At 42.2% G+C, this 24,681-nt stretch overlaps 3 protein-coding genes across 3 annotated transcripts in view; all 3 read right to left on the bottom strand.

Moving 5' to 3' along the window:
• Positions 1–118: 118 nt before the first annotated feature.
• LOC130389163 (cadherin-related family member 5-like) lies at positions 119–8,035 on the bottom strand. The gene is made up of 13 exons (XM_056598836.1): positions 7,530–8,035; positions 6,930–6,983; positions 6,515–6,610; positions 6,183–6,269; positions 5,971–6,075; positions 5,256–5,441; positions 4,880–4,970; positions 3,852–3,949; positions 3,121–3,315; positions 2,869–2,979; positions 2,703–2,769; positions 270–439; positions 119–145 (listed from the first exon to the last, which is right to left on the bottom strand). The coding sequence occupies exons 1-13, from the start codon at positions 7,557–7,559 to the stop codon at positions 119–121; spliced, it is 1,317 nt and encodes a 438-aa protein (XP_056454811.1). The 5' UTR covers positions 7,560–8,035.
• Positions 8,036–8,170: 135 nt separating this feature from the next.
• LOC130388589 (synaptotagmin-2-like) lies at positions 8,171–14,138 on the bottom strand. The gene is made up of 9 exons (XM_056597960.1): positions 13,872–14,138; positions 12,847–13,060; positions 12,659–12,717; positions 11,842–11,934; positions 11,379–11,567; positions 10,874–11,023; positions 10,141–10,260; positions 9,926–10,031; positions 8,171–9,752 (listed from the first exon to the last, which is right to left on the bottom strand). The coding sequence occupies exons 2-9, from the start codon at positions 13,046–13,048 to the stop codon at positions 9,448–9,450; spliced, it is 1,224 nt and encodes a 407-aa protein (XP_056453935.1). The 5' UTR covers positions 13,049–13,060; positions 13,872–14,138; the 3' UTR covers positions 8,171–9,447.
• Positions 14,139–19,954: 5,816 nt separating this feature from the next.
• The window catches only part of LOC130389225 (calretinin-like), a 10,975-nt gene continuing 6,248 nt past the window's right edge, over positions 19,955–24,681 (bottom strand). Inside the window, exons 6-11 of the mRNA XM_056598908.1 lie at positions 24,549–24,626; positions 23,806–23,861; positions 23,653–23,692; positions 23,405–23,458; positions 21,545–21,616; positions 19,955–20,870 (exon numbers count right to left, since the gene is read on the bottom strand). Of these exons, the coding sequence (XP_056454883.1) occupies positions 20,754–20,870; positions 21,545–21,616; positions 23,405–23,458; positions 23,653–23,692; positions 23,806–23,861; positions 24,549–24,626 (417 nt within the window). The 3' untranslated portion in view covers positions 19,955–20,753. The remainder of the gene's footprint in view (positions 20,871–21,544; positions 21,617–23,404; positions 23,459–23,652; positions 23,693–23,805; positions 23,862–24,548; positions 24,627–24,681) is intronic.

Raw genomic sequence — 24,681 nt, 5'->3', positions numbered from 1 at the left:
CATGGTGGACGCCGTCTCTGCACTCAGCTTGCGCCTGAGCTCCGCGGGACTGGCCTGCCCCGTACTGTCCGAGTCTTCGTCCTTCTTGAACGCTTCATTGGTGTACTGGACGCCGTCGTTAGGACCCCCTGGACCTCGACCCGAGCTGCAGGGGCCAACATCAAATAGTTAAGAGTGAAAAGTAAAAGACTGGAAACTGTTAACAATACAATGTGTTCAGGATCTGAGGTTTTTATACTGGACAGGAATCTGTGGACGCAATAACTCACAGAACTTCGGAAAACACTGGCTTCGGAAAGTTTCCCCCAGGCTGCTTTTCCGTGTTGGACACGATAAACCAAGTATCCAATGATTCCCAGAGATATGAATAGTAAAACGGCCAGGGTGGCTCCGAGAGCCGCCATGTCTGATGCACCGTATCTGCCAGCTCCACCTGCAGCTTAAAGAGCAACAAACGCACCTCCTAATGATCAACAGTTTGGCAACACTTTACAATAAGGTCACATTAATTTACCATTAACTAACATAAGTTAATGCAGTCATTAGCTTTATAGAGCAGATCAATAGAGGTTAGGGTGAGCGGCCATAATATAACGTATAAATTAAGACCTTAGTTCACATGAACACCATTAGTAAACATGAACACCGTTAATTGATTAGTAACAATTAGTTTGCTGTTAATTAACTGTAGTTTGTTTTCTTCTAAGGAAACCTTGTCGATTGGAATTAGAACAATCAGAGTTGGAGAAAGCGATTTCAATTAGCTGGCTGACTGCAAAGAGCAGCTTGGCTTTTTCTCTTCATCACTACTTCTCTACCTGGGTGAGAAGGTGTTGAGCTGGCAGTTGAATCACTGCCTTGAGTTGTCATGCTGCCGTCAGTAGTAATACTGTCAAGAGTAGACCCAGGGGGACTAGAAGTAGGAATGGATGTCGTACTGGAATCGGTTTGAGGTTCAGAGCTAGTGGTTGGAGCCAACGTTGTGGTTGGCTGCCCTGCAGGAGAGCAAAGTGTTTGTACCTCAATACTCTTACTACTTATACTTATTTCTTGTATTCCTGAGACCAGTATATCCTCAAATAAACAGTTTTACCAATAGCAATTGATATATTGGCAGGCATTCTGAAGGCGGGGCGCTAAATCCTAATTGATAGTGATGTGCCGTTATTGACGGCCATGCAATTTGTTGTTTTTCTGTAACAATGCGCTTGAATTATAGACCAAAACGACAGGAGACATTGGACCAACATGGGACGCATGACAGACTGCTTACTAAGCTACAATCTACTTCTATCAGAGGAAAGGTTTTCCATGTCTTTGTTTCAATTTGGTCCACTTGTGCCCTATAGAGGGCACTTCTTAGGCTGTCATCATTTGGTATTGTTGTCTGAAATGTTAGTGTATGAATCTAGTTCCTGTAGGGCTTGTACATCGGGAGGCCACATTCCAATGACCGACTCCATTGAGGTAGTAGAGAAGCAAAGGCATGTTGGTAGTATTGGTGTTTTGGTCATTGTTTAGTAATAATTAATTGTGAAATTATTTGTCGTTATGGGGCGACGTTGCGTGTGGAACGGCTATAGCGTTTCTCAATTTATTTACGTTTATTTAGGATTGTACATTACTTAGATAAATTTGTTTTATATAGCGCTTTTCAAAAGTTAAAAGACACTTTCAATGAGTGCACGAGCACACAAGGGGTGAACGGGGAAGGGTGGCTAAGAGAAGGTAGTAAAGACCAAATGTGTCCCTATATAGTGCACATCTAATACCCATAATACACCTTCAAATAAGTGTTCAACTGATGCACACTTATTACGAGCCTATATTCAACGATGCACAGTGGTTATCGTTGTCGTCAGATTTATCCAATAGAAAGGGCACATACTGGTTCTTTATGCAAAATAGCTGTCGAAGGACATTTAACTTGTCTTTTACCACTACACACAATGCGATGATAGATTTCGGGCACATTTAAGTGTCAGAATCTTTCCTAATTCTCTGCCTTATTTGTTCCCTTAATATACATAGTGTTCATATAGGTAATGAGGGAACAAGTGAGCCAATTCAAACATATCCCATGTTTACCAAACATGGCATCCGATATCTTTGGAAAGCGAGTCCACTATCTCCTTCCATGAATTGGCCAACATTTGAGCAACTCTGTGCGTCTTTGCATAGGGCTCATAAACCTCACACAGAACAGTTCACACAAACTCTCCTAAAATGCGTCTCTATTTTAAAGATAACTACAACTCAAGGGTAGAAAGTAAAAATGCCATGCGTGACATCATTTGAAATCCTCCAATCACAGCACATCCACCCAATGTTAAGTTTGTTAACTCTGCCGTACTGTGACCTCATCTTCGGTCCACGCCTGTTTGTGCAGTTCACCAACGTTGCCTATGAATCCGGCTTCAGGGGGCCCGAGCACCTGCCCTTTGCCCATAGAGGTCCAGAATCCCCTCTTCTACCTGGTTAATTTTGTTCCATCTGCTCCTTTCTAAGAGTAGCGCAACCTGCCCTGCTTAAGGTCTCCATAGGTCTGGTGAAAGCATTGTGGCATATTTTAGATTATATGTAACTTAAATCAGAATAATTTGGACTCCAAGACCCCTTTCAGCATGCAGCATTAGAATAAGCATTCATCATTCCACTAGGAAACTGGTGGCTGAATCGTAATAAATCCTAAATTGTCCTACCTGAGGTCACTTCTACCTGCACTTCGGCTGTTATTACATCTCCAACTGCAGTGTCACTTGCTTCGACCTAGAAATGTACAAGCCAGTTAGTATAATATATCAAACACGGTACAGTCGGTCCATTCGACTGAGATAAATCATAAATTCATGGTCTGGATTAGCTTACCTGTAGGGTAACGGCACCCAATGGAGAGTCCTTCATCAAGAACAAGTTATGCCCTATTATTGAGAAATTGCTGGTTCCAATGATTGCATACACAATGTCAGGATTCATCCCCTGCATTAGAAGACATAGACTGTAAGTCAGGCCTATGGATCTAGTTGTTAGTCAAATAAATAATGTTCTGAACGCCAAAGATGATTCCAAATCATCATCAAACAAGAACAAATGTTAAGATTGAGCTCTGCCCTATTTTACCCCAAGGAAGTCTTCATCTGTAGCCTGGATTATCAGGGGCGTATTGTCAGTTGATTTAAAAACCATGGAGCCCAGGCCAGAGACAACGCCACTGTATGGAGCCCCCTTAAATACTGGCTCATGCAGACTCTTGGGGACAACCTGGATTGTGACTGTTGTTGTGGCAAATTGGAAGCTATTGACGGTTTGTGCAGCCTGGAAATGGAGAAAACATTAGGGTTGGTTGGTTGTTCAAATGGCTGACGGTACAACATTTAAGTACTTAACTAAATGTCTACAGTGAGCCTGGGCTATAAAATAATCGAAGTTGCTCATTTGCTCTATTTACCCAACTACATAGCCCCATATGTGCACACTATGTACCATGTATGAACACACTACAGGCCTCAGTGAGCAGTTTCAACCTTGTATGTACACACTAGAGGCCTCAGTGTCAGTTTGAACCAGTATGAACACACACTACCGGCCTCAGTGAGCAGTTTGAACCATATGACCACACTACCGGCCTCAGTCAGCAGTTTGAACCATGTGTGAACACACTACAGGCCTCAGTGAGGGCCTAGCCCGGCAACGCCGGACAAATTGCAAACTTCATGTCTTGAACCGCTATTTCCAAGGGGCGACACAAAGGGGCGCAGATAGAACTTGGCATGCAAAAAACAACAACTTCTGTGTGTTGTAACACACACAAATACAGATAGACTTGAATAGAATTGTAGGCGTTGTTTTACCATGACACTGAGGACGATTGGGCCGGGGACATCCGCAGCTTTCGTCATTGTAATGTTTCCACTGTTCGCATTGATTTGAAACAGATTTCCTGTGTTTCCTGAAAAATATGAAAAGGAAAGGATCTGTCCAAACAGCTTCGAATGTTCAATACACAAGTGTAAGAAGGAACTCAATTCAATAACTTTTGTATAATATTGATCACTTTTCTGAAATATATAAAGCCTGATGAGTTTAACACCGTGTTCAAGGCCAGTCTGAACGTGGGGGGGGGCCGGCTGCATATATTGATTACAAACAATATATGCAGCAGTTTAAGCTTATTTTGGAAACGAAAACACTGGCTAGATAATTAAGTCTGTAAATTATGAATTCCACACATTGCTGTTATCAGAGTGAAATATGAACGATACTAACACGTATTGGATAATTGTATTATAATTGCAATTTTATTAAATCTTTTAATATACTTTTATAATAATTTCATTCCGATGAAGGCGGCAGTGTTGCCATGTTTACAGTTGATACTGATGTCAATTCAGTAACAACTTCGATCAACAAGTCAGATCTCTGCAATGAGGGTTTCTGACCTGCAATTACGAGTTCAGTTCATTTATATCAAATCAAGGCTTGTTTCTCCAGGGTTGTCTTAAGTAGGTTAAATCTTGTTTAACAGGCATTTGAATGTTTCACTTTCTTTTGCTTCGTTTTAGTTTTGACTAATCAAGTTGAGGGGGTGGGAAAGGCATAAGCAAACAGCTAGGAAAACTCCAGCGGTACGCTGGGAAACCATGCCACCAAAGCTGGAAACTTTACTTGTATCAGCAGGTGGGAAGACGAGCTAAAACGTCATGGTCGGACATCACTAACTTTCTTAGACAAAGTGGCTGTTGAAGTTTCAAATCACCACCGTATAGAATGGCAGCTGTATAAGTGTATGAAAGAGTGGTGCAGAATCGTATTTCTTCATGATTTGAATGCCACTGATGGGCTTATTAATATCATGAAGCCTATTGTCCAGGCACCTTACCATTTAAAATTGAGTATACCATTGCTGTGTTAATTCCATTATCACCATCCACAGCATAAAGTGGTCCTGGCTCCAAAGTTAAGGCATCCGCCTGCATTAAAAAAAAACGCACAAATCGATCTAAATATTTCTTGTAGGCTAAGCTACAACAAATAAATAACTGCTGATCCAACAAACAACCATTATTGTACATCAATATTTCATATTCTTCCCTAGAGATAATCCGCAGCAGTATTTAACTCTTATTCAAGTGTTTAGAAATTGTCGGAAGCAAGACTTGTTTAAATTCATGGTTAATTTCCAAGGCAAATTAATGTGTATTAAGTAAGCTTCTAGCTACAATGCTATCATGTAATCTCCTTTGAGTTGTGGATACCTGTTGCTCTGTAAGGCTCACACTTCCTGTGTAGCCATAGGTCTGGCAGATTTTACTCTGTCCAACGCTGATGACATCACATGGCTGGAACCAGGGGGGTCTGTTGTCATCATCAGTGATTGTGACCATGATGGTGGTGCTGGCGGTGAAAGACGGTACACCTTCAGGTGTGGGGTCTGCTGTGTCCTTAAAAGAGTAACAAGATACGAGAAAACGATGAGGAAGTTGGTCTCGTTGTTGGACTCATCTCCCTGGAGGGGCTGGGGGCAGTAGCTCTAGGCAGAGGGCCACCTCTGCTCTGTTGGACTGTGCCCCCCACACACCCTGAGGGATATGAACAGGTTATAGTTGCGTTACAGTGCGGAAGTGGACGAGTGTCAAATTTTGTAACGGCATCGCAATGGCTGAGACATGGAGATATTGGGACATGAATGGATAGCTGATTTGCCTTTTTATAGCTTTTTTGTTACATGTTAAAATAAAAGTATATATGTTCCTTTCTAATGGCTGAACTCCTCTATAGGTCATCGGATGCTTTATCCTCTGTTTTATTACTTTGTATGGCCTTGTGTATTCTCTACTTCTTGCTTCAGTCTTAAATGTGCCCTCTGGTTATAATCTATCCATGTTACATTATATGGTTGATGGGCCTGTTTATCCTGCACCAATCCAACCCTTTTTGACACTGTACATTTGATTGTTTGTGAGTTCTTACCTGAGCGTAAAGTGTTAGTTTCACACTTTTAATCGCATCATAGTCCAGAAGGCTTTTCACTACAATTCTTCCGTTGTTAAGAGATTCCAATCCAAATCCTACGTCCTGCGTGAGTGAAAGAAAAAAGGAAGAACTATCATCATGTGTAAATGTAACAAATTATGTTGATTATTAAGATTATTAAATTAGGTTATTATAAAAGAAGCTCCTACTGGTTCTACGATCAGTTTGTAGTAAAGTAATGTCGAGTCCTTGTCAGTGGCGTCGTAAGTCCCAACAACGTGGTTCACACGGGTAAACTTTAAGAACAAGAAGTTCCCGTTAGGAAATTTGATACAGGCAGATGTAGACACATACATCTCCATGAATACATTAGAGAGAAAGAAATAATACTAGAAACAAAGAAGCTGAATTCAATATCTTCAAGTGCAACATCTTTCTTATTCATTTAAATAAATCATGTGCTTATACGGAAACTGATTTCGCAACGTTATACGACTGAGGTACTTCTCTGATATGAATCTTTGAAAGATGGTTGACTCACCTCTTTGACGTTGAGGTCGTACGAGTTCTGTGAAAACGTAGGGCCCGCATCGTTCACATTCTTTACATAGACTATCACACGGATTTCGAGGTTGAACTAAAACAGAGGAAGACGTCAATACCCAACCGACCACTCACACATCCATGACACACGTATAAAACGGGAATTCTTATGCTATTCGTAATCTGCATATTTCTAGAAAGCATAGATATTGTATTTTGCTTTATAATCTATTTTCAAAATGACAAAGGACAAAGTTTTACAATATTTCAAATGAGGAAGTGTTCAAAGAATATCTTTATCTATAGGTATATTTATATGAAGATATATAGGTAACCATATCTATATATCTAGAGAGAGAGAGAGGGTGCTGTGAATCTTTGTTTGATTGTAGGTGTGATGTTGTTCATCTTACCGCTGGAATAGCTGTATCCGTGCATTTGATATTCATTATGTAAGTATCACCTGCCTACCAAAAAATGTAAAAACATATTACTCTAATCAGAATTAACTTTTAATAAACAATATAAATTGAGGTTGTCTTCTCTACCAAAACAAACATATGACTACAATCAGAATTCATATTTAATAAACATCAATAGACATTTAACACTTTCTACATTGAATATAGCCATTAATAACAAAGTTCTGTTTCAGACTCACAGCAAACCAACTTTTTCAAGCATATAATGTTAAGGTTTAAAAGTGTATTACTTCCCATTCCAATCTGCCCATGCACTTATTTTCACTGTGGCCGTTACTTTTGTTTGAATTTATTTGAAATGACAATATACTAAAGAATAATATGACACATCCATCACTTCATATACATGTGTCAAGTAAAAACTGCAGCGTGTCAGCGTGTCACATTACATTTATTTAGAGAGAAAATTAATCCCTGGGTTGATTTGGCACAGGAGGGGGAGGTCTTTTATCAACACACTTCAAATCAATGCCAACCCGTTTCATGGTTTCAGTTCAAATGTGTCATTGTTTTAATGATTTAAATTTGTACCTCAAAGTCCAATGCCCTGGTCGCTATCATTTGGTCTCCCTGCAGGATGAATGGGTTGTCATTTGGAGGTTTAATGAATTCGAGAGCGACGCCTGAGTTGAGCTTCCAGATGGTGGTAACAACGATTCCAACCTCGTTGTTTTCTGTTACATTCGCATCCGGAGCAGAGCATACTGTGGAAAACAACGCACCTAGGATTTAGAGTAGACCCTACAAGTAGCTATGTTTTATGGTTGACAATATTTAAATGGACTGTAAGGCTATTGATTCTTGGAATTATTTAATTTTGTTATATTAACAAGGCCAGCTTTATCCATGAAAGTTAAACCACATTGATGCTAAAAAAGGAATACTTACGTTGTTCGGCTTGGCCCCACATCGGAAACACCAGCATAAGAAAAAGTATATTCCTCAAAACAAGTTGCAGCCCCATGTTGTTCAACTGTGTGTCAGCTCCAGGGCTGTGCAAGGAGAGAGGGGGCGAGACAGCACTTATGGTGCCCAACGGAGATGGAGCTGCCTGGTAAACACCTCAGACCTTTGGTCCCAGGGTGGATCTACTACTTTATGGGAAGTCATATACATGCCCTGGACTTTGACCTGCTCATAAACATATATAACACAGTAGGCCTCCACATTATGGTGGTTGTAAAATAATCTTTATTAATACCACCAAATACACAATTCAACAATGTACACACCATGCCAACCAGGCAGCCAACCACCTCACAGTTACAAAAAGATCTCTGAAAAACATCAGAAATGGAAGGAGGGAATTCTAGATCTTACAAATTGAGATAGGCACTTATGTCTCCAGTCAATTATTAAACTCGATGTTTAAGGTGGGTAGTATATGTTGAAAGGGTTACTATGGTACAGATTGAGCTGTCTAAAGTTTATAGGAGTAATAATAATAATAATAATAATGGATTGAATTTATATAAAGCTTTTCTAGACACTCAAAGACGCTTTACCGTGAAGGGGGGACCTCACTAACCACCACCAGTGTGTAGCACCCTCTTGGGTGATGCATGGCAGCCAATCTGCGCCAGAACGCTCACCACACAACAGCTTCAGATCGAGAGTGAGGGAATTAATGAGTCAGCCAATTATACAGGAGGATGATCAGGGGGACAGATTGAATGAGCCTGGTTGGGCCAGGACGCCGGGGAAACCCCTACTCTTTGCGATAAGTGCCCTGGGATCTTTTATGACCTCAGTGAGTCAGGAACTCGGTTTTACGTCTCCTCCGAAGGACGGCACCTTCCACAGCACAGTGTCCCCGTCACTGCACTGGGGCATCGGGATTGATGAGTGAAGGGGCCAGAGGGTAGAGTGCCACCTATAGGCCGCCACCACTTACAGCACCTGGTATTCCCAGGCGGTCTCCCATCCTCCGAGTAGTAGGCTATATGTCCAAGAGTTCAGGAAGGGCTCTGAAACAAAAGTACTTAGATGCTGTAGTGACAGCTTTGGGCATGGTTGCAGCTACCGCTAGACTGTAGGGAGAACCGATGGTCAGGAAACCAAAATGACTTAGCACATTCTAATAGTTAATTATGTTTATTATTATGCAGACCTGGCACAGGATGCACCTAAATGTGTTGAGTTTAGGCAGAAAAAGTCACTGCTAATGAATGTCATGCCCAGAGCTACCTCTCCAGCCGTGAGCATCAGCCAGAGACATCTCAGAATCTCTGTTCTTTCGCAACAGAAACCTTTACGACTGCCCACCATTGCAAACTCATACTATTTTATGTAAAAAGTTTCTAAGAGTGCATCGTTTTTTTCTTAAATATATATCTGAGAAGCACTTGTGTTGTGTCCCAGTGGAGTGTGGACCCCAGGCAGCGTTGTTTCTAATCTTGATGGTCTTTGGGAACGGTCTTTGATGCTTTCTCACGTCTTCAGCCTCAGCTTAGGTCAGCAGCTGATGCCACATTGCTATTGGCTGGCGTACGGAGTGCATCATCAAGGTCCAGTGAAGGTCCTCTGCTCTCCTTTGCTTCGCTACGGTCAGCTGACCCACCAGATGCTTGTGTCTCCTGTTACCGCCCGTCTTGTACACGGATAGCGCAATGCTGCACTCTTGTGGCGGGAACTCCAGTAGGGAGAACATGAGGACCTGATTGAACACAGTCACCTGGCCCTGGTGGACAGCAGTAGTCCTCTGCTGGCGTAGCTTGGACTGGTCGCACCGCACACTGATCCGGGCATGCAGGGCTGTCAATCAAAGAGAGACAATACGAGAAGACTATTGGAAGAACAATGTTTTCTTTACCTTTTGTTTTGTGTGGATGTGGTGTGATCCACTCACAGAAAGACACACACTATGTCAATCATTTTTGATGCCTTGGGTAGCGCTATACAAATTATTCTTATTGTTGTTATGTTACCAGAATCTGAGTCCGTCTGCAGCGTTCTGATCTTGAGCACTCCGACCTCTAACCTCTGGGCAGCAGGAAGGAACCTCAAGGAGAGCAGAACCTGTCCTACTGGGTCCTTGGGACACAGAGGCACCAGCAGAGTCACCCCACTGTCTGGCTGGCACCTGACCGAGGACCGTTTTGATGTGAAGAGCATGTAGAAAGCATAAAGATGTGTGTGTCACCTTCTGTGGTGTCTGCAGAGGCTCTTGTAGTTCCAAAGGATAGGACATGTCCAGATGTCTCAAGGGAACCCTCACCTCTCCCAAGACCATGTGTCGAGAGAAGCCATCAAAGTCTTTAACCTGTCTCACAGACAAACATGAACATAAGGACACGTGCATGGAATGTTTAGTGATCATATGTCTTTAGCAGCCTTCTCTCCAAATACACACCTTTTCATGTTTAGATCTATATCTTGCAGCAATACAATCTATCATACTGAATTTCAGGAATGTATATATTTAGCCTTGGAATTTCTTCTTGAGTCTATAATGGATTGAGCAAATTCTTCGACGATCAGTTTGTACTAGTTAGAGTAACATCCGGTTATTCTACAAATCTTACCAATGTTGTCATTCTTTCAGATGATCAAATAAGACCATTTGATCATTAATACTAGATTCTGAAACATTTAGCACTTTAGCGTGTCTCCGTTTAGTTTTTCCATTTACTTTGACTTATTGTGCATGAATCGCACATTTGAATTTTTAAACCTGCACTGTGTACACTTTTTGCAATCAATCGGCTGGAGTTGTCGCTCGAGCAAAAGCGGACCATACCGTTTATAGAGAACAATTCCCTGGAGGAATCGACTCGTGGTGTATGGGCGTTTAAGCTGCAGTTGATACTGACAAAGTGCCGGTTTAACTCAAAGCCAGCTGACTCCGGGCCGGGCGGGCGGCGCTGGGCTCCTACCTCCATGCGGAGCGTGACGCGAGGGAGGTCGTGCTGCCGCAGCAGGGCACAGCTGAACTGCTCTCCGAACAGAGGGCTGCAGCTGTCCCTCACGACGCGCGTGTGCCACTCCTGCAGCGCAGAGCACAGAGCGGGCTGCTCGCCCTCACCCTGAGAGGAGACCGGGACACACATGTTGGGGCAGGAGCCTCACATAGTCCACTCGCTGGAGGATAGTGATTAGGGTAGTGGGATAGTAGGAGAAACTCCCTCAAAATCCTTCCTCGTTCATTTGTACAATACTTTGTATTTGAAGTACTATGTAGTTGTAGTAATATGTAGTGCTTTGCAGTTTTCATTAGGTTGTAGTTATAGTACTTTGTAGTGCTTCTCAGCTTTCAATACGTCAGTTTTCACTGCTTGTAATTGTTAACCTGCATCCTTCCAGTGCTTCATAAAAGTGAACACATGATCAAAAATCATCTGCATCTTTGCTCCCGGGCCATAACAACTTCAAAGCTCTGACCTTCTCATTCATCAGTGAGCTCTTCTGCTCCTGGTTCTCCGGCTCCTCCCACATCAGCCTCAGCCTGACGAAGGGGTGTGGTCTGTGGGCCTGGCTCCGCCTCTGTAGCCCCTCCGCCTGCAGGATGGTGACCACCAGGCGGGACGGCAGCGGCTCGTAGAACAGGGAGAAGCGCAGTGACCCGCTGACCTGCTGGGACCAGAGCACTCTTAGGCCCAATCCCATTTCTACCCCTTACCCCTTCCCCTTACCCCTCACCCTTGTTTTGAAGGGGTAAGGGGTAGAAATGGGATTGGGCCTTAAACTAACAGTGTAAGGCACTTTTATTCGCAGTAGCAATTTAAATTATGCAAATATGAAAGACATATTCTGCATGCCTACAATTTTCAATCATGTCACTTTGAGAATAATGTGAAAAAAATCCAAGGTATTCAGGAAATAATCCCAATATCACAACAATCACCTTGTCCTCGCTGGGCTCTCCCAGCTCCCTGGTGGCGCCCCCTTTCAGGGTGGGGGGATGATTCAGAGTCCTCCTCCGGCCCGGCCCTCCATTCTCCACACAACACAAGCACAAGCCCGTTTGATCATTGATAACACAGCATTGTTGAATACCTGAGTCCGATTCGTCAATGACCTTCAAAGTGTGTGCATTATTTTCAAATAATGAGACTCCACTGCCTTTTGACGGTTTCCAAATCATTGCGCTCCAAATTCAGTCTACCTAATTCCTTACATATTTATTTATGTTGGCTTTTCCTGTATGTGTTAAGTTGTGCTAGCATGGGGTACTTCAGACACGATGCCAAGTCCATAGATGCCTCCCTTGACCTAGTTGGTGGCAATAAATAAAAAGCCACTTCAATAAACACAGCTGACGTACACACTCTCGCACTCTCTCACACACAGACACACAAACACCTTACATACTGTAGGTCTTTGTGTAACTGAGCTCTGGAGGAACCTGAATATAACATACGTACACATGTTCAACATTTTTTAATGTTACATAATATGATTATATGTGCAATAATCTCAAAGCCAAAAATAGAAAAGCTGACTGAGCACATTCAACTATTTCACTACTTTGCATTCTGGAGTGTCCCTGTCTTGTACAACCTATTATCTTATCAGATAAGCATATTCAAAACAGGCGCATGATGTATGGGTTTCTACATACTTAATCCCCACCCCCCCAGACTGGCTGCATGTCCTGCTGTATGCAATGTGTTCACCCTAACCCCAACCCTGACCTCAACACAAACCCATACCGTTCTTACCAAAGCGCTCGGCCCCTGCAAGAAGCTGGCAACTGTGTGTGATTCCCAGTAGTCATCACCTGGAATACACAGTCAGAATAAACAACAGAATCAGCCTGACCTCTGTTACAAAAGAGGCTTACATGTAGTGTCTCATTGAGGTGTGTGTTTAGCTCCCTGCGATAGCCCCTCTATATGTGAACACCTACTTGTGTCTTGCGTGGCGTTGTTCCGTGTGCAACATCTGAAGATCTGCCACAGGAAGATGCCGAGGGCCAGCAGCAGTAGCAGCCCAGAGACGCCCAGGACGCAGTACTTGACCAGGTCTGGGAAGGGCATGTTCTGCAGACCCAGGTGTTTGACCCCCAGCATGTCGGTGTACTCAATGATCACTGCCATACAGCGCCCCATACAGTCCAGATCCTAGGTAATGTACAGGCACCAAAACATGACCCACTGCCTGTGAAGTAACTCGGTCGGACCGGCAGCCTGTAGGCTGACATGGTCTATCGTGAGGTGTCAGTTCAAACCTCCATGTCTTATGCAAAACAACCATATCTCCTGCCGATATGAGCCACAGAGACAGGATGTCATGCCTTCCGGGGATCTCTAGTCCTCAGATGACTTTAAGCGTAGATATTGTGTATATAGACACAGTTCATTAGCCAGAGTATTATAATATAGTTGTGTCATTGCACAAAACAGTTATACATTGACATTGTGTTGATTTGATTGCCATATAGAATTTCACACACACACACACACACACACACACACACACAATATATATTTAAGTAAAACAATGTGGAATGAAAAGATAATGCTACAATACAATATGAGTACTTAAATTAACCATTTTATACGGTATCATTTATACGGTAATAAACAATATTAAATAGTATAAGCATAGGGTTAAGGTTAACCCTATTCCTATTAAATAGTGTACAAATGAATTCCTTCCTTAACAGGAACATTAATACATTGGTTAACAGGAACACAATTAGTAAAAGTTTTCACCATTATTAAATTATTACTAGACAGACACATACTGTATGTTTACTGTTAGATAATGCTTGGTACTGCATTTTCTAATGTTTATTAGTGGTAAATGAATATACCCTTAATGTTAAGTTTTGCCAGTCAAGTTGTGTGTGTGTGTGTGTTGATTTGTACAGACAGTAACTGAATGTATACCTATGTTATCCATACAAGTTGAGCTGGTCCAATCACTTACCCCACGGTAGTACACGCTTAAAACCTCAGACACTCCGTGTAGAAATTACGGCATCGCCATCGTACCGCCAGGAAAGTCCAGCAAAAAGAAAACCATTCTCTCCTTTGACTTTTCAAACATCTTCGTCAACACCATTCATCAAGGGATCTTGATATCCATTGTATTTTCTTATTACCTGTTTAAAACCTTAAGGGATGAAAAAATGGAACCTTGTCTTGAAACACTCTCTGGTATCCTTGAATGCACACATACACACGCACACACACAGACCAAAGCACTCAGAAAAGTACCTGACTCCTTTCCAACCTTTCTAGCCAAACCGGTCTGGTTGGATGTGGGAGGATGTTCCCATGGTATGCATCACTCATCATGCCTCAAACAGCTTGTGTGCTGGTTTACTTTGGTCAGATGTAAATGGCCCTTTTACATACACTAAATCATAACTCCTCCTGCCCCCGTGGTCTCACCACTGGAAATGTTTAGTCTATGTTCTTGACAAGAATAAAAGTCAAAATCAACAAGAGCAATTTAAAACCAACTATTCTTTGTATAACTATATGTCGATACATATATTTTTAGGATGGACTTCTTGGTTGCCTACTTTGAACAGACCACAGTATTCTGTTGTGCCTCTTGTCTTTCAGTTGTTACAACCATTTGTGTCTGTGCAACGTGCTTGTCAAAGTGACGGATGGTTCATTTAACCATTATTTGCAGAGTATAATTGTACTCATCCAAATGTACCCAAATCAGCCCCTTGAGCAGGCTGCTGCCTCCAGCAGGATCGCCGTGCCAACATGCTCAGCGGGAGACGGGCAATGGCTGTATTATCACCAAGGGCTTTATTTGCTGTGTGCAGGTCTACAAACTAAATTAAAAAATAGCCAAATGAATGTCACACTTCATGTGTCAGTGGTCAACTTGCCTAAGAAATCCAAAACCTCAGGACATAAATAATAATTTTGAATCGACTTCCTTGTTCCTTAATTCCTTCACAAACACGCCCAAACATTTTTTCACAATGACACCACAATGACACTGAATGACACCTGGGCTTAGACCTTACAGCATAAAGAATATGTTAGAACTTTTTGAAAAGGTTGGACATCAACCATCTTAAAAGTGTCTATTCCACTTCAAATTGATAATTTATACAACAATACATGTAATTAAATGGTTCTAGGTCGTTAACTTTCTCTTTATTGAAGAATAACAACTTGCCCAACAATTATTATTCCTTTCAAACTTCTAATAGCAACATCTAGTGTGCATCAGCCATTATGACATTATGACATTTTTGATCTATGCATCGGGCTGCCAGCATTGTATGTAACTAAAGGGAAACATTCACAGTAACAACAGGTGCATGTAGGCTTACATGAAAGATATCAAATGGATCAATTAGACGCTGGGCCTGCTTCACAGTAGGAAAAACACAGATGTGTATTGTATGTCTATCCGGTATAGACCCAACTATTCTATAAATATGCATGCTGTTGCTACGACAGACATAAAAGTTGCATTACCCTACTATTGAAAGGGTCCATTGTAGACCCCATATGCAGCACTGTAAGGTAAGCGCTGAGTCATTGAAAACTGATAGACTTTATGAGTAACATTATTCTATAAAATCTAACACTATTAAAAATCTTTTCACGAAAAGGTCTCTCCATAGACCGTATGGTATGATACAAATTAAGACGGTAGACTATAGGAAATACAATTGATATGTTTTCAAGTACCTAGGCCTACAAACATTTTCCTATGGAAATATATATCACAAGAAGGGAAAATAAGTATATTGACCAATACATAAAATATGTTGTAATATATTGTTTGCATTTAAACTCAGTTATAATATTTTGTCTAATGTCCTCTCCTATGTATGGAACGTTGAGACAGGCCAAAGCTCCTCACTTGATAAAATTATGTTTAGATGGAAAGCAGGACCAAAATTTGAAATAAGTTGTTTTATAATAGCATATTACTGCATGGACAATACAGCACTAGCCTAAAATAGGAACATTCATAACGAAGACAATGTTGCCCCCTACTGTCGCTTCTACTGAATTGCATTAGGTGTGTGTCATTAAATCCTCCGTGTGTATGTGTAACGTAAGTGCACGTAACCTTCAAGTAACGCTGGTCGAGGAGATTTAGCTGCATCATAATACGAAGTATCGATCTGACTGTGATCTGCACAGTGGAGTCCTTCTGTCCCTGGGTCCTGTCAGGATGCTCTATCATAGGATCTCCATAACCCTCAAGGCCTTCAGCGACGAGAGAGAGAGAGAGAGAGAGAGAGAGAGAGAGAGAGAGAGAGAGAGAGAGAGAGAGAGAGAGAGAGAGAGAGAGAGAGAGAGAGAGAGAGAGAGAGAGAGAGAGAGAGAGAGAGAGAGAGAGAGAGAGAGAGAGAGAGAGAGAGAGAGAGAGAGAGAGAGAGAGAGAGAGAGAGAGAGAGACCTTTATTGCCCAAAGGGGACGATTCTAGACAAAATGACAGACTAATACAACAGACAATAAAAAAGTGCATAGTGCGTACTTTAGGATGTCTCTCTACCTGAATTCAACCTGCTAATCATCTGAATACTCAGGCGACTAAGACCAGTCCAGATGTGTTCATCAGGGTCCTCATTCAGGGACAAAGACCAGTCCAGATGTGTTCATCAGGGTCCTCATTCAGGGACAAAGACCAGTCCAGATGTGTTCATCAGGGTCCTCATGCAGGGACAAAGACCAGTCCAGATGTGTTCACCAGAGTCCTCATGCAGGGACAAAGACCGGGTGGAGACATCCTTCGATCTGCACAAATTAATTTCTTATACTCTATACATCAAAATAATTCTAAGTTCTACACATCATCATGAATAAATCTTATTTTCTTTTATTACCGTTCATCAATCCGTCTGTTTGGCAAACAATGTCCATGTGTTTCCATGACGACCGTATGATGAAATCCAGGGGTCATGTAGTCGTTTGAAAGCCCCTCCCCCAGAAAAATACTCGTCATTTGAAATATTAGAACTAGTATTATTAATTTGGTAAGATTCCTTTTGTCTGTTTTTTGGAGATTCATAATTTTTTTTTACACAACTCCACTATCAGAGACATTATATTTATTGCAAATCATGTGTGTATTTGGGTACACACATTTTCCTTTGACAGCCCGCCTGTGTGTGTGTGTGTGTGTGCGTGGGCGTGCACGGCAGTGTATTTGGAATGCAGAGGAATCTAGGTTGGAACATCCATTCAATAACTTATTTAATTCACATGAGCTATATTTAAAATAGTCATGAATAAAACACCAGGGTTTCTTTCATCAATGAATAAATCATGGCTGTTATTTTCTTCTGCTGTGGAGGTCTCTTTTCCTCCCGTTCCCTTTATCTGCGCCGGTTACTGTTCCCATATTTACGTTGCATCTCATCATGCAATGTGCCATGGCACACATGGCACAACATCATGTTGTAATGACGGAGGCAGTCTACCTTCAACTGTCTATCTTTCTATTTAGATGGCTCCTAACAGCAAATGGTGTTGATTTAACAATCAACATTACATTGAGTTTATTATCTCAATAGTCTTCTATATCTATGGAAAGGCAAGAGCCTGTCAGCTGACCCAACTCTGCAGGCTCCTCTGCATGAAGCTGGCCCATATTCATTATGTCCATGGCTGCTTGTTTGTTGTCATCGTTTGAAAATATGGAGGATTTCCAAAACGTTTTTTTCCCAGAGACATTTGTTCTAATGGCAGATGTGAAGGTGTTTGCATTGTTGAACAAACTGGTTTTGAGTGTGTAGTGGTATTGCATAACCAGTGTTGATAGATTCCTTTCCCATCCATTCTCCAAGGTACTACTGATCACCTCATCCTTCTACCTGCTACAGGCAGTTTGACAATACATTACAAGTTATTTGAAATTATTCTCATGAGCTATGGTTGTTCCTTTTGAATGCCTGTTGGTGTTTTTGCCGTGTGGAACCACCGCCAGTCCATCAACGACCAGTTTCAAATTTCAAGATCCAATGCACAATGTTAGTGCAGTCACCTCTAACGCGGCTCATCTTTCAGGGAGATGATGTGTACCAACAGGGGTGGAGAGGGGACCTGCCCTTGCACTTTACTCACTCACTCACACACACATCCCCGCACCCACGCAAGCACACACACACACACACACACACACACACACACACACACACACACACACACACACACACACACACACACACACACACACACACACACACACACACACACACACACACACACACACACACACACACACACACACACACACACACACAGGAGTTCAGATAGAGTCGAGCAGGGTCTTATTTTTTTTAATTTCTGTGCCCTGTAGTTTCGAAGAATGGGAATCGTATGAAGAATTCACATTTTAAAGTGAAAGGCCCTGCATGTCATATTAATATCATATTAGTATAAGGCCCTAGAACTATGCCTTACCTAGATATTATTAGATTAAAGGTGCTGTAAGTAAGATTTAAGACCTATTATTTGAGTACAATTTGTTAATGGCATAGCCATCCTTCAGCTGTTATTGAGTAAGATGGGTGGTGAGAAGATTTGTTTTGCGTTGACTTTTCTGCCTGTTTGAAATAATTTTGATTTGAGACAGCTTCTTGCTGACCAATCAAGACATCTCTTCCCTGATGTTAAGTCAATCAGAGGTGCGTGAAAGGCTTAATGACAGAGCAATAGAGAGTGAGGGGATGTTTATGTTCAATTTAAAATGTCGCCTCTCTCTCTTTTTACATCTCTCACATCTTACCTTCAACACCGTTAAACGTGTTTGAAATCATGACTGATGATGTCCGCTGATTTCCTCTGCCCAAACGGCAGAACGGAGTCCTGCTGATTAATGGATGTGGTTCTGCCTCAGCGCTGCGGCGCTCACAGGGCCAGTACCCGTGTTGTGTATTATTCAGCGAGATTTAAAAGCATGCCAACCCCATTAGCACCGGTCGGTGAGTTCGCCAGTAGTTAGAAAAAAAGCTTTCTGTCCTCAGTATCCCAGATGGAATGTCAGATCCCAGAGGCTTGGAAGACTTTATGTTAAGGATGAAAGCATCTCCTGGTGATCGTAGCTGGAAGTGTGTACCTTCACCCCACTTCATTTGGTCAAGGATCTCGTATCGCCAATTCGTTGGGTGTTATTGGGTTTGACTATCGTCCGGTCGAACGATTTAACTATATTTGGTATATTCAAACGTGTAGTTAATCATTAATATTATACTATCTCTCAATAGTAGAATCATGCTTGAGTAGAATTGAGATTAGTTTCAGTTAGATGGTTAAGCTTCGGAGACTTTCAGTTCTACTTTGTAAATATGCTAAGCTCTCCTTTGGATTCCTTCAACTCTAAACTATGAATGACATACTGGAAGGCACGTTCCTTCGCCAATGTATTTGTAATCAAATGAACTGTCCATGTTTCTCCTCATATTAAAGATGAAAGTGGGCAACATTAAGCAATCATGCCAGATGCCAGTTGAGCATTATAATTCAAACAATGGTTGAAGTAGGAAAGTCAGGAAAAAGTCTGATAAACCAATAGTATTAACTGTAAAGGGTAAAGTAAATGTGTTCTAAATGTTCTGAGGGTGTGCAGGAGCCCTTCACAATTGGTATCTATGATACATTGAGTTGGTTACGGTACATCTACTTAACCTTTAGTTTAGGTTGATCTATGATACATAGAGTTGGTTACTTAGCATCTCACCTTTAGTTTAGGTTGATCTAGGATACATTTAGTGTTAATGGTTACGGCACATCTACTTTACCTAAATTTAGGTTGTCCATGATACATTAAGTGTGAATGGTTGCGCCAATCTACACTACCTTTAGTTTAGGTTGATTTGATACATGGTACAAGTTGGTTACGGTACATCAATTTCACCTTTCGTATAGGTTGACATTTAGCAATGCTCTTTTTGGCTATTATTACAGCTGTTTACAGGGGTGGAGCATCATGTACACTGAGGTACTCCAGAAAGAAATCCACAATCCACCTTCAGTTATCCAATGATTATGTTTACACAGCAATATCTTATCCACAAGATGTCTTTTATTATTGTTTTCCATTGCTAGTATCAGCCAAAACTCAATGTTAGAAATTAAACCCAAACATGGTTAAAGTACAGAGGAGTATGGAAGATGATGGCGTCCGGAGAAATAAGTGTAGAAATCCTATAAGGTCTATGGCTATAAATTGGATCAAAGGAAGTATGATAAAACAACAGTATCCTGTTATGTCGCATGGTACTCACTCATATTTTTTTTTGCAACGTTAAGTTAGAAGCAGGAAGCAGGAATAGGGTAAAACATGGTATGTAAGGAGTATAATCGGGGTACACAGTAGGGATCTTGAGACTTTAATGGTCTTTGTCTGTGTTTGGTAAGGTAAGGCATCGATGTGGGTTTGGGATGCAAAATGTTACACTGATAGTGATTACAGTAAATATTTGGGTTGACAAGCCATTATGAATTGGTAGTTGTGGGCGCTACCCATATTGTAGATCTGAATGAATAGATATATTTGCACGACCATTGAGTGCAGTGGGCAGCGCTGAGGCCTGAACCTGGGGGTTATAAAGCGACAGGGTCAGGTGTGGTTCAGCTATCACAGGGGAGTTAGCCTTACACGTATGACAGTTTCAAGAGGAACAGCTGCTTGGTGCTGTCAGTGCACTTTTTAAATCTTTCCAAAGTAGTTAACATGAAGGGGGCGTGTCCGGCACATGCGCCTGGTGTCCAATGCCAGGCTGCTGGAGGCGGGCGTGGTCTCAGGGGGGCTGGGGATGGGGGCGAGGGTCGGGCAGGCAGGATGAATGATGATTGGTTGAGAGGCAGGGGGAGTTACACCATTGGCTCCCTGCAGAGGACGATCTCCAGCTCGCTGCGGTAGAGCTTGCCCCCGTCGGACAGAGCCATGATGCTCTGCTTGTAGCCCTGCAGGTGCTCCGCGTTCACCTCCTGCACACAAACATCCCATAGGTTTACCATGGACACCTGCAGCTCTACGCCAACCGCTGACATCCTAGCATCATGCTCTTCTTGTAGCCCTGCCTGTGGTCCCACCTCCTGAACAGAGCATGTCCCCATCGTGGACCGGGACACCAGGTACCACGACATTAACCACTGACTTCCTGAACAGAGCATGTCCTCATCGTGGACCGGGACAACAGGTACCACGACATTAACCACTGACCTCCTGAACAGAGCATGTGCCCATCGTGGACCGGGACACCAGGTACCACGACATTAACCACTGACCTCCTGAACAGAGATGTCTTTTGCCTAACACAGTTTCAGCATTTATTTTGGAGCAATGTCTTGTGCTTTACAAGTCTTGTGCTTTACATCTTTAGCCCTTAGTATATAGCGGCCTGATGCCCAATCATAGGCAAATTGAAAAGAACCATCGGACATGAGTCAGGCTGAAGAACACAGATATGATATGCCAGGCATTTTCTAACCATACGCTTTGAACCACATGGTTTGAATGCCAAGTTCCATGCATCTATAAGCAATATCACATTAGGTGTTCTGGGAAGCAATCAATTAATTTGTGTTTCTTCCATTTTGGGGAGGGGGGGGGTTGCAGATTTGAATATAGATAACACCATTATCTGGGTCTCAGAACATACCTTGTTGTTCTTCTGGTACAGGTCCCGTAGCAGAGCCTCCAACTCCTGCTCGTCAATGTATCCATTGCCATCCTGAGAGAAGGAGGCCGTACAAGCAGAACACATTATGGATGGGTGCGTCACAGGGCTTATGCTCATACTTATCATCATAAAGAGTATGGTGACACTTCACAATATGGGCACATTAATTAACCATTCATTAACATTATCTAATGCAGATGTATGCAGTGACCAACAATCAACTAACAGTTGATTAACAGTTAACTAATGGTCTAGTTATCATTTACTAATGCTATTCATGTTAACTAAGGTAAAGACTATTTCACAGGGTTTGGGTTAACTGTAACCCACTAACCTTTACCCTAACCTTTACCCTGAACCCCATGCTAATGCTAGTTATAATAATGCTGATTACAGCATATACTAATGCGAATAAATAGTTAATCAATGTGCCCTTATTAAATATGTTACGAAAAGAGGACTTCCATTTTTAGTTGAATGCATCAAACTACTGTTCATCTCAATGTGCTCATGAGCACCACAGGAAGGTCCTCTAGTGACTCCTTAAGAAGGTTCCTGTTAGTGCAGCCAAGCCTTAGTCACCTACAAACCCGGACGGGTTTGTGATTGGTTTTTGCTTTCAAAGGATTTGGAATCAGAAGACATGTTAACTCTAGTCTCCTGATATCTTCCTCCTATTCTGTCTGCACAATTAGCAACCCAGGGTGTATACTGTCCTCGATTACAGGAACAGATCCACAATTCTTGCAATCATATTCAAAAGACACCACACACACTCAAAGTAAAGTCAATAAAAGTTGGAGCAACTACCAAATATCAGAGGGTAGCGATATCTTCATTGCGTGCCATCATGCATTTTGTTTAAAGCTCTGCATATTCCCAAGCGCTTGCAGGGAGAGCCATGTTAGTGTTCAGTTGACCTGCTCATGTTTGCCGACAGGCCGCTCTCGCCCTCTCTACCCTCGATTATTTTAGCACCAGTGAAGCAGTCAGCAGCTGCCCATGTTCCAGCTTTTAGACTAGGGACTCATGAAACTAATTATACACATAAACGCTGAAGCATCGCTGACTGTGTCTACATGGGTGAACTGCGGAGGCTCATCTATAATCCAACAGAGGGCCCTGTTCTCAGCTTATAGCCGATGCACTGTTACTATGAACACAACCCCATATTGTTGTAGCAGATTAGTTCCACTTTGACCGCGCAGCCATGGCACACATCATAAGATCTGCATATTAAACACGGCAGAGCCACTGACAAACTGAAGCCATTTGGCAGAATGGAGCCGATTGTGAGCACTCAGCGATGATTGTTTTAGCAACACTGGATACTTCATTCATGAAAAAATAATATTATAATAATGAACATACTTTAACACTTTAAACACTCATTTTGTGAACTGACAAGCCTGACTCAGTCTGGCTGAGTCGGGGGTAAAACTCCTGATACTGGCCAGGGCCATGCACGAGCTGTCTTCTTCCGTTTCACTAGCCGCTTCTCTTACACAACATAACATTTTCCCCAACCCCATTCAGATTACACCACGCCACCAGTGTAGTGATTGGACAACAAGCCAGCAAGTATGGCTTGCTGATTGTCTAGTTGATTAGCTTTGATTAGCTGGATTCACACGCCAAATTCTTCTTATACAAACGTGCTGGTTCAGTGACCAGACACAGCACAGGGTTATTTGGAGGTTGGGGATGATATAAGTTAAAATATACTTCAAATTTGACTCTTTGGTGATTTTGTTTTTGCTACAACCATGAGCTAGGTTAAAAAACGATTTCACAATCGGTTCAACATGGAGGTAACAGAAGACAGATGAGGTGCCTTACCTTGTCATAGTAAGTAAAGATGGCATTGAACTGCTCAGTGGTCAGTTTGACACCCTAGAAAACCAAAGGATGCCAGTTTTGTCAGGATTTGAAAAGAATAAGACATCTTTATAAATATCATACAGCTTCTATCTTTGTTTTGTTTCCTCCTTTAAAATGGTTTGTTTTTAAAGGAATTAAAACAAGTTTGTTTCCTCCTTTAAATGTGTTTTGCTGCACTAAACCATATCCCACGGATGGTGTCCTACCTGGAACTTGAGGAGGAAGTTCTCCTGGACAGGGAGCAGCCTATAACAGACACAAAAGGAGTCTGTTAGGTACTGAATGCAAAGATTTTTGTTTTAGACAATGTTTACTGGGGCGGTTTCATGAATCATGCCTGGTGAGACTGTTTTTAATACCTCGCCATCTCTGACAGTCCCAGCTTCCCATCCCCATTGAGGTCAAACATCTTGAGCTGTGATGGAGAAGGGACACAAAACATGTTGAGGAAAGGAAACATTCTCTGAAATCATTGCGACTCTGGGCGATATCCTGACTAGCCGTGTGCTTTAAAAGCTTTCGAAAGTGAGCTGTTTCTTTGTGTCGTAGGAAGACAAAATGTCCCATCAGCGCAGGGGTGGACAATCATTACGGTAGCGAGAATAACAAAGGACCGTTTTTTTCCCTCTGTAAAGCTGTGGCAAATCAGGAGATGCCTGGCAAGGCTTGGTTCAGCTAAACCAGGTCAGGCTTTGAGGCTTACAAGGGTAAACAGATGTTGGCACATCTGGGCATTGAACACATCACCTGAGGCTCAGAGTGACATCACTCAGGCATACACCTCTGCAACCATCAACGCTTTTGTTATCCACCTTGCATCGTCTTATGAACAAAATTTCCGACAGACACATGCAATGATGCTACTGCCATCTTTCAACTGTCTTCAGAATAAATAAAGCAACACAGCCCTCGACGCTCCACCTATTGTAGCGCCACAACGCCCTGAGGGCTCTGCAGGAGGCCAGAAACATCAGGGATGCTGAATTTGTCTTTATCCTACCCATTGTGTATCTACCTCATTTTTCACTCATTGTTCAAAAGAAAATGAAAGGAGAAGCGTGCTTGTGTTTGTGTGTGGAGGGGGAGAGAGCAAAGGATTTACGATAGTCTGTGTGTACTCCTGGAGCTTCTGGTCGTCATAGTGCCTGTTCGCTTTCTTCAGCAGGTCTGATAAAAAACCCTGGACACAGAAAAGGATGCAGTCATGGGATGACAGAGCTCTGTCTTAAACCATA

The sequence above is a fragment of the Gadus chalcogrammus genome, chromosome 9 (genome assembly GCF_026213295.1).
Source record: "Gadus chalcogrammus isolate NIFS_2021 chromosome 9, NIFS_Gcha_1.0, whole genome shotgun sequence".
Classification (NCBI taxonomy): domain Eukaryota; kingdom Metazoa; phylum Chordata; class Actinopteri; order Gadiformes; family Gadidae; genus Gadus; species Gadus chalcogrammus.
The sequence above is the reverse complement of the archived record's forward strand: the minus strand, read 5'-3'. Positions and strand labels throughout refer to the sequence as shown.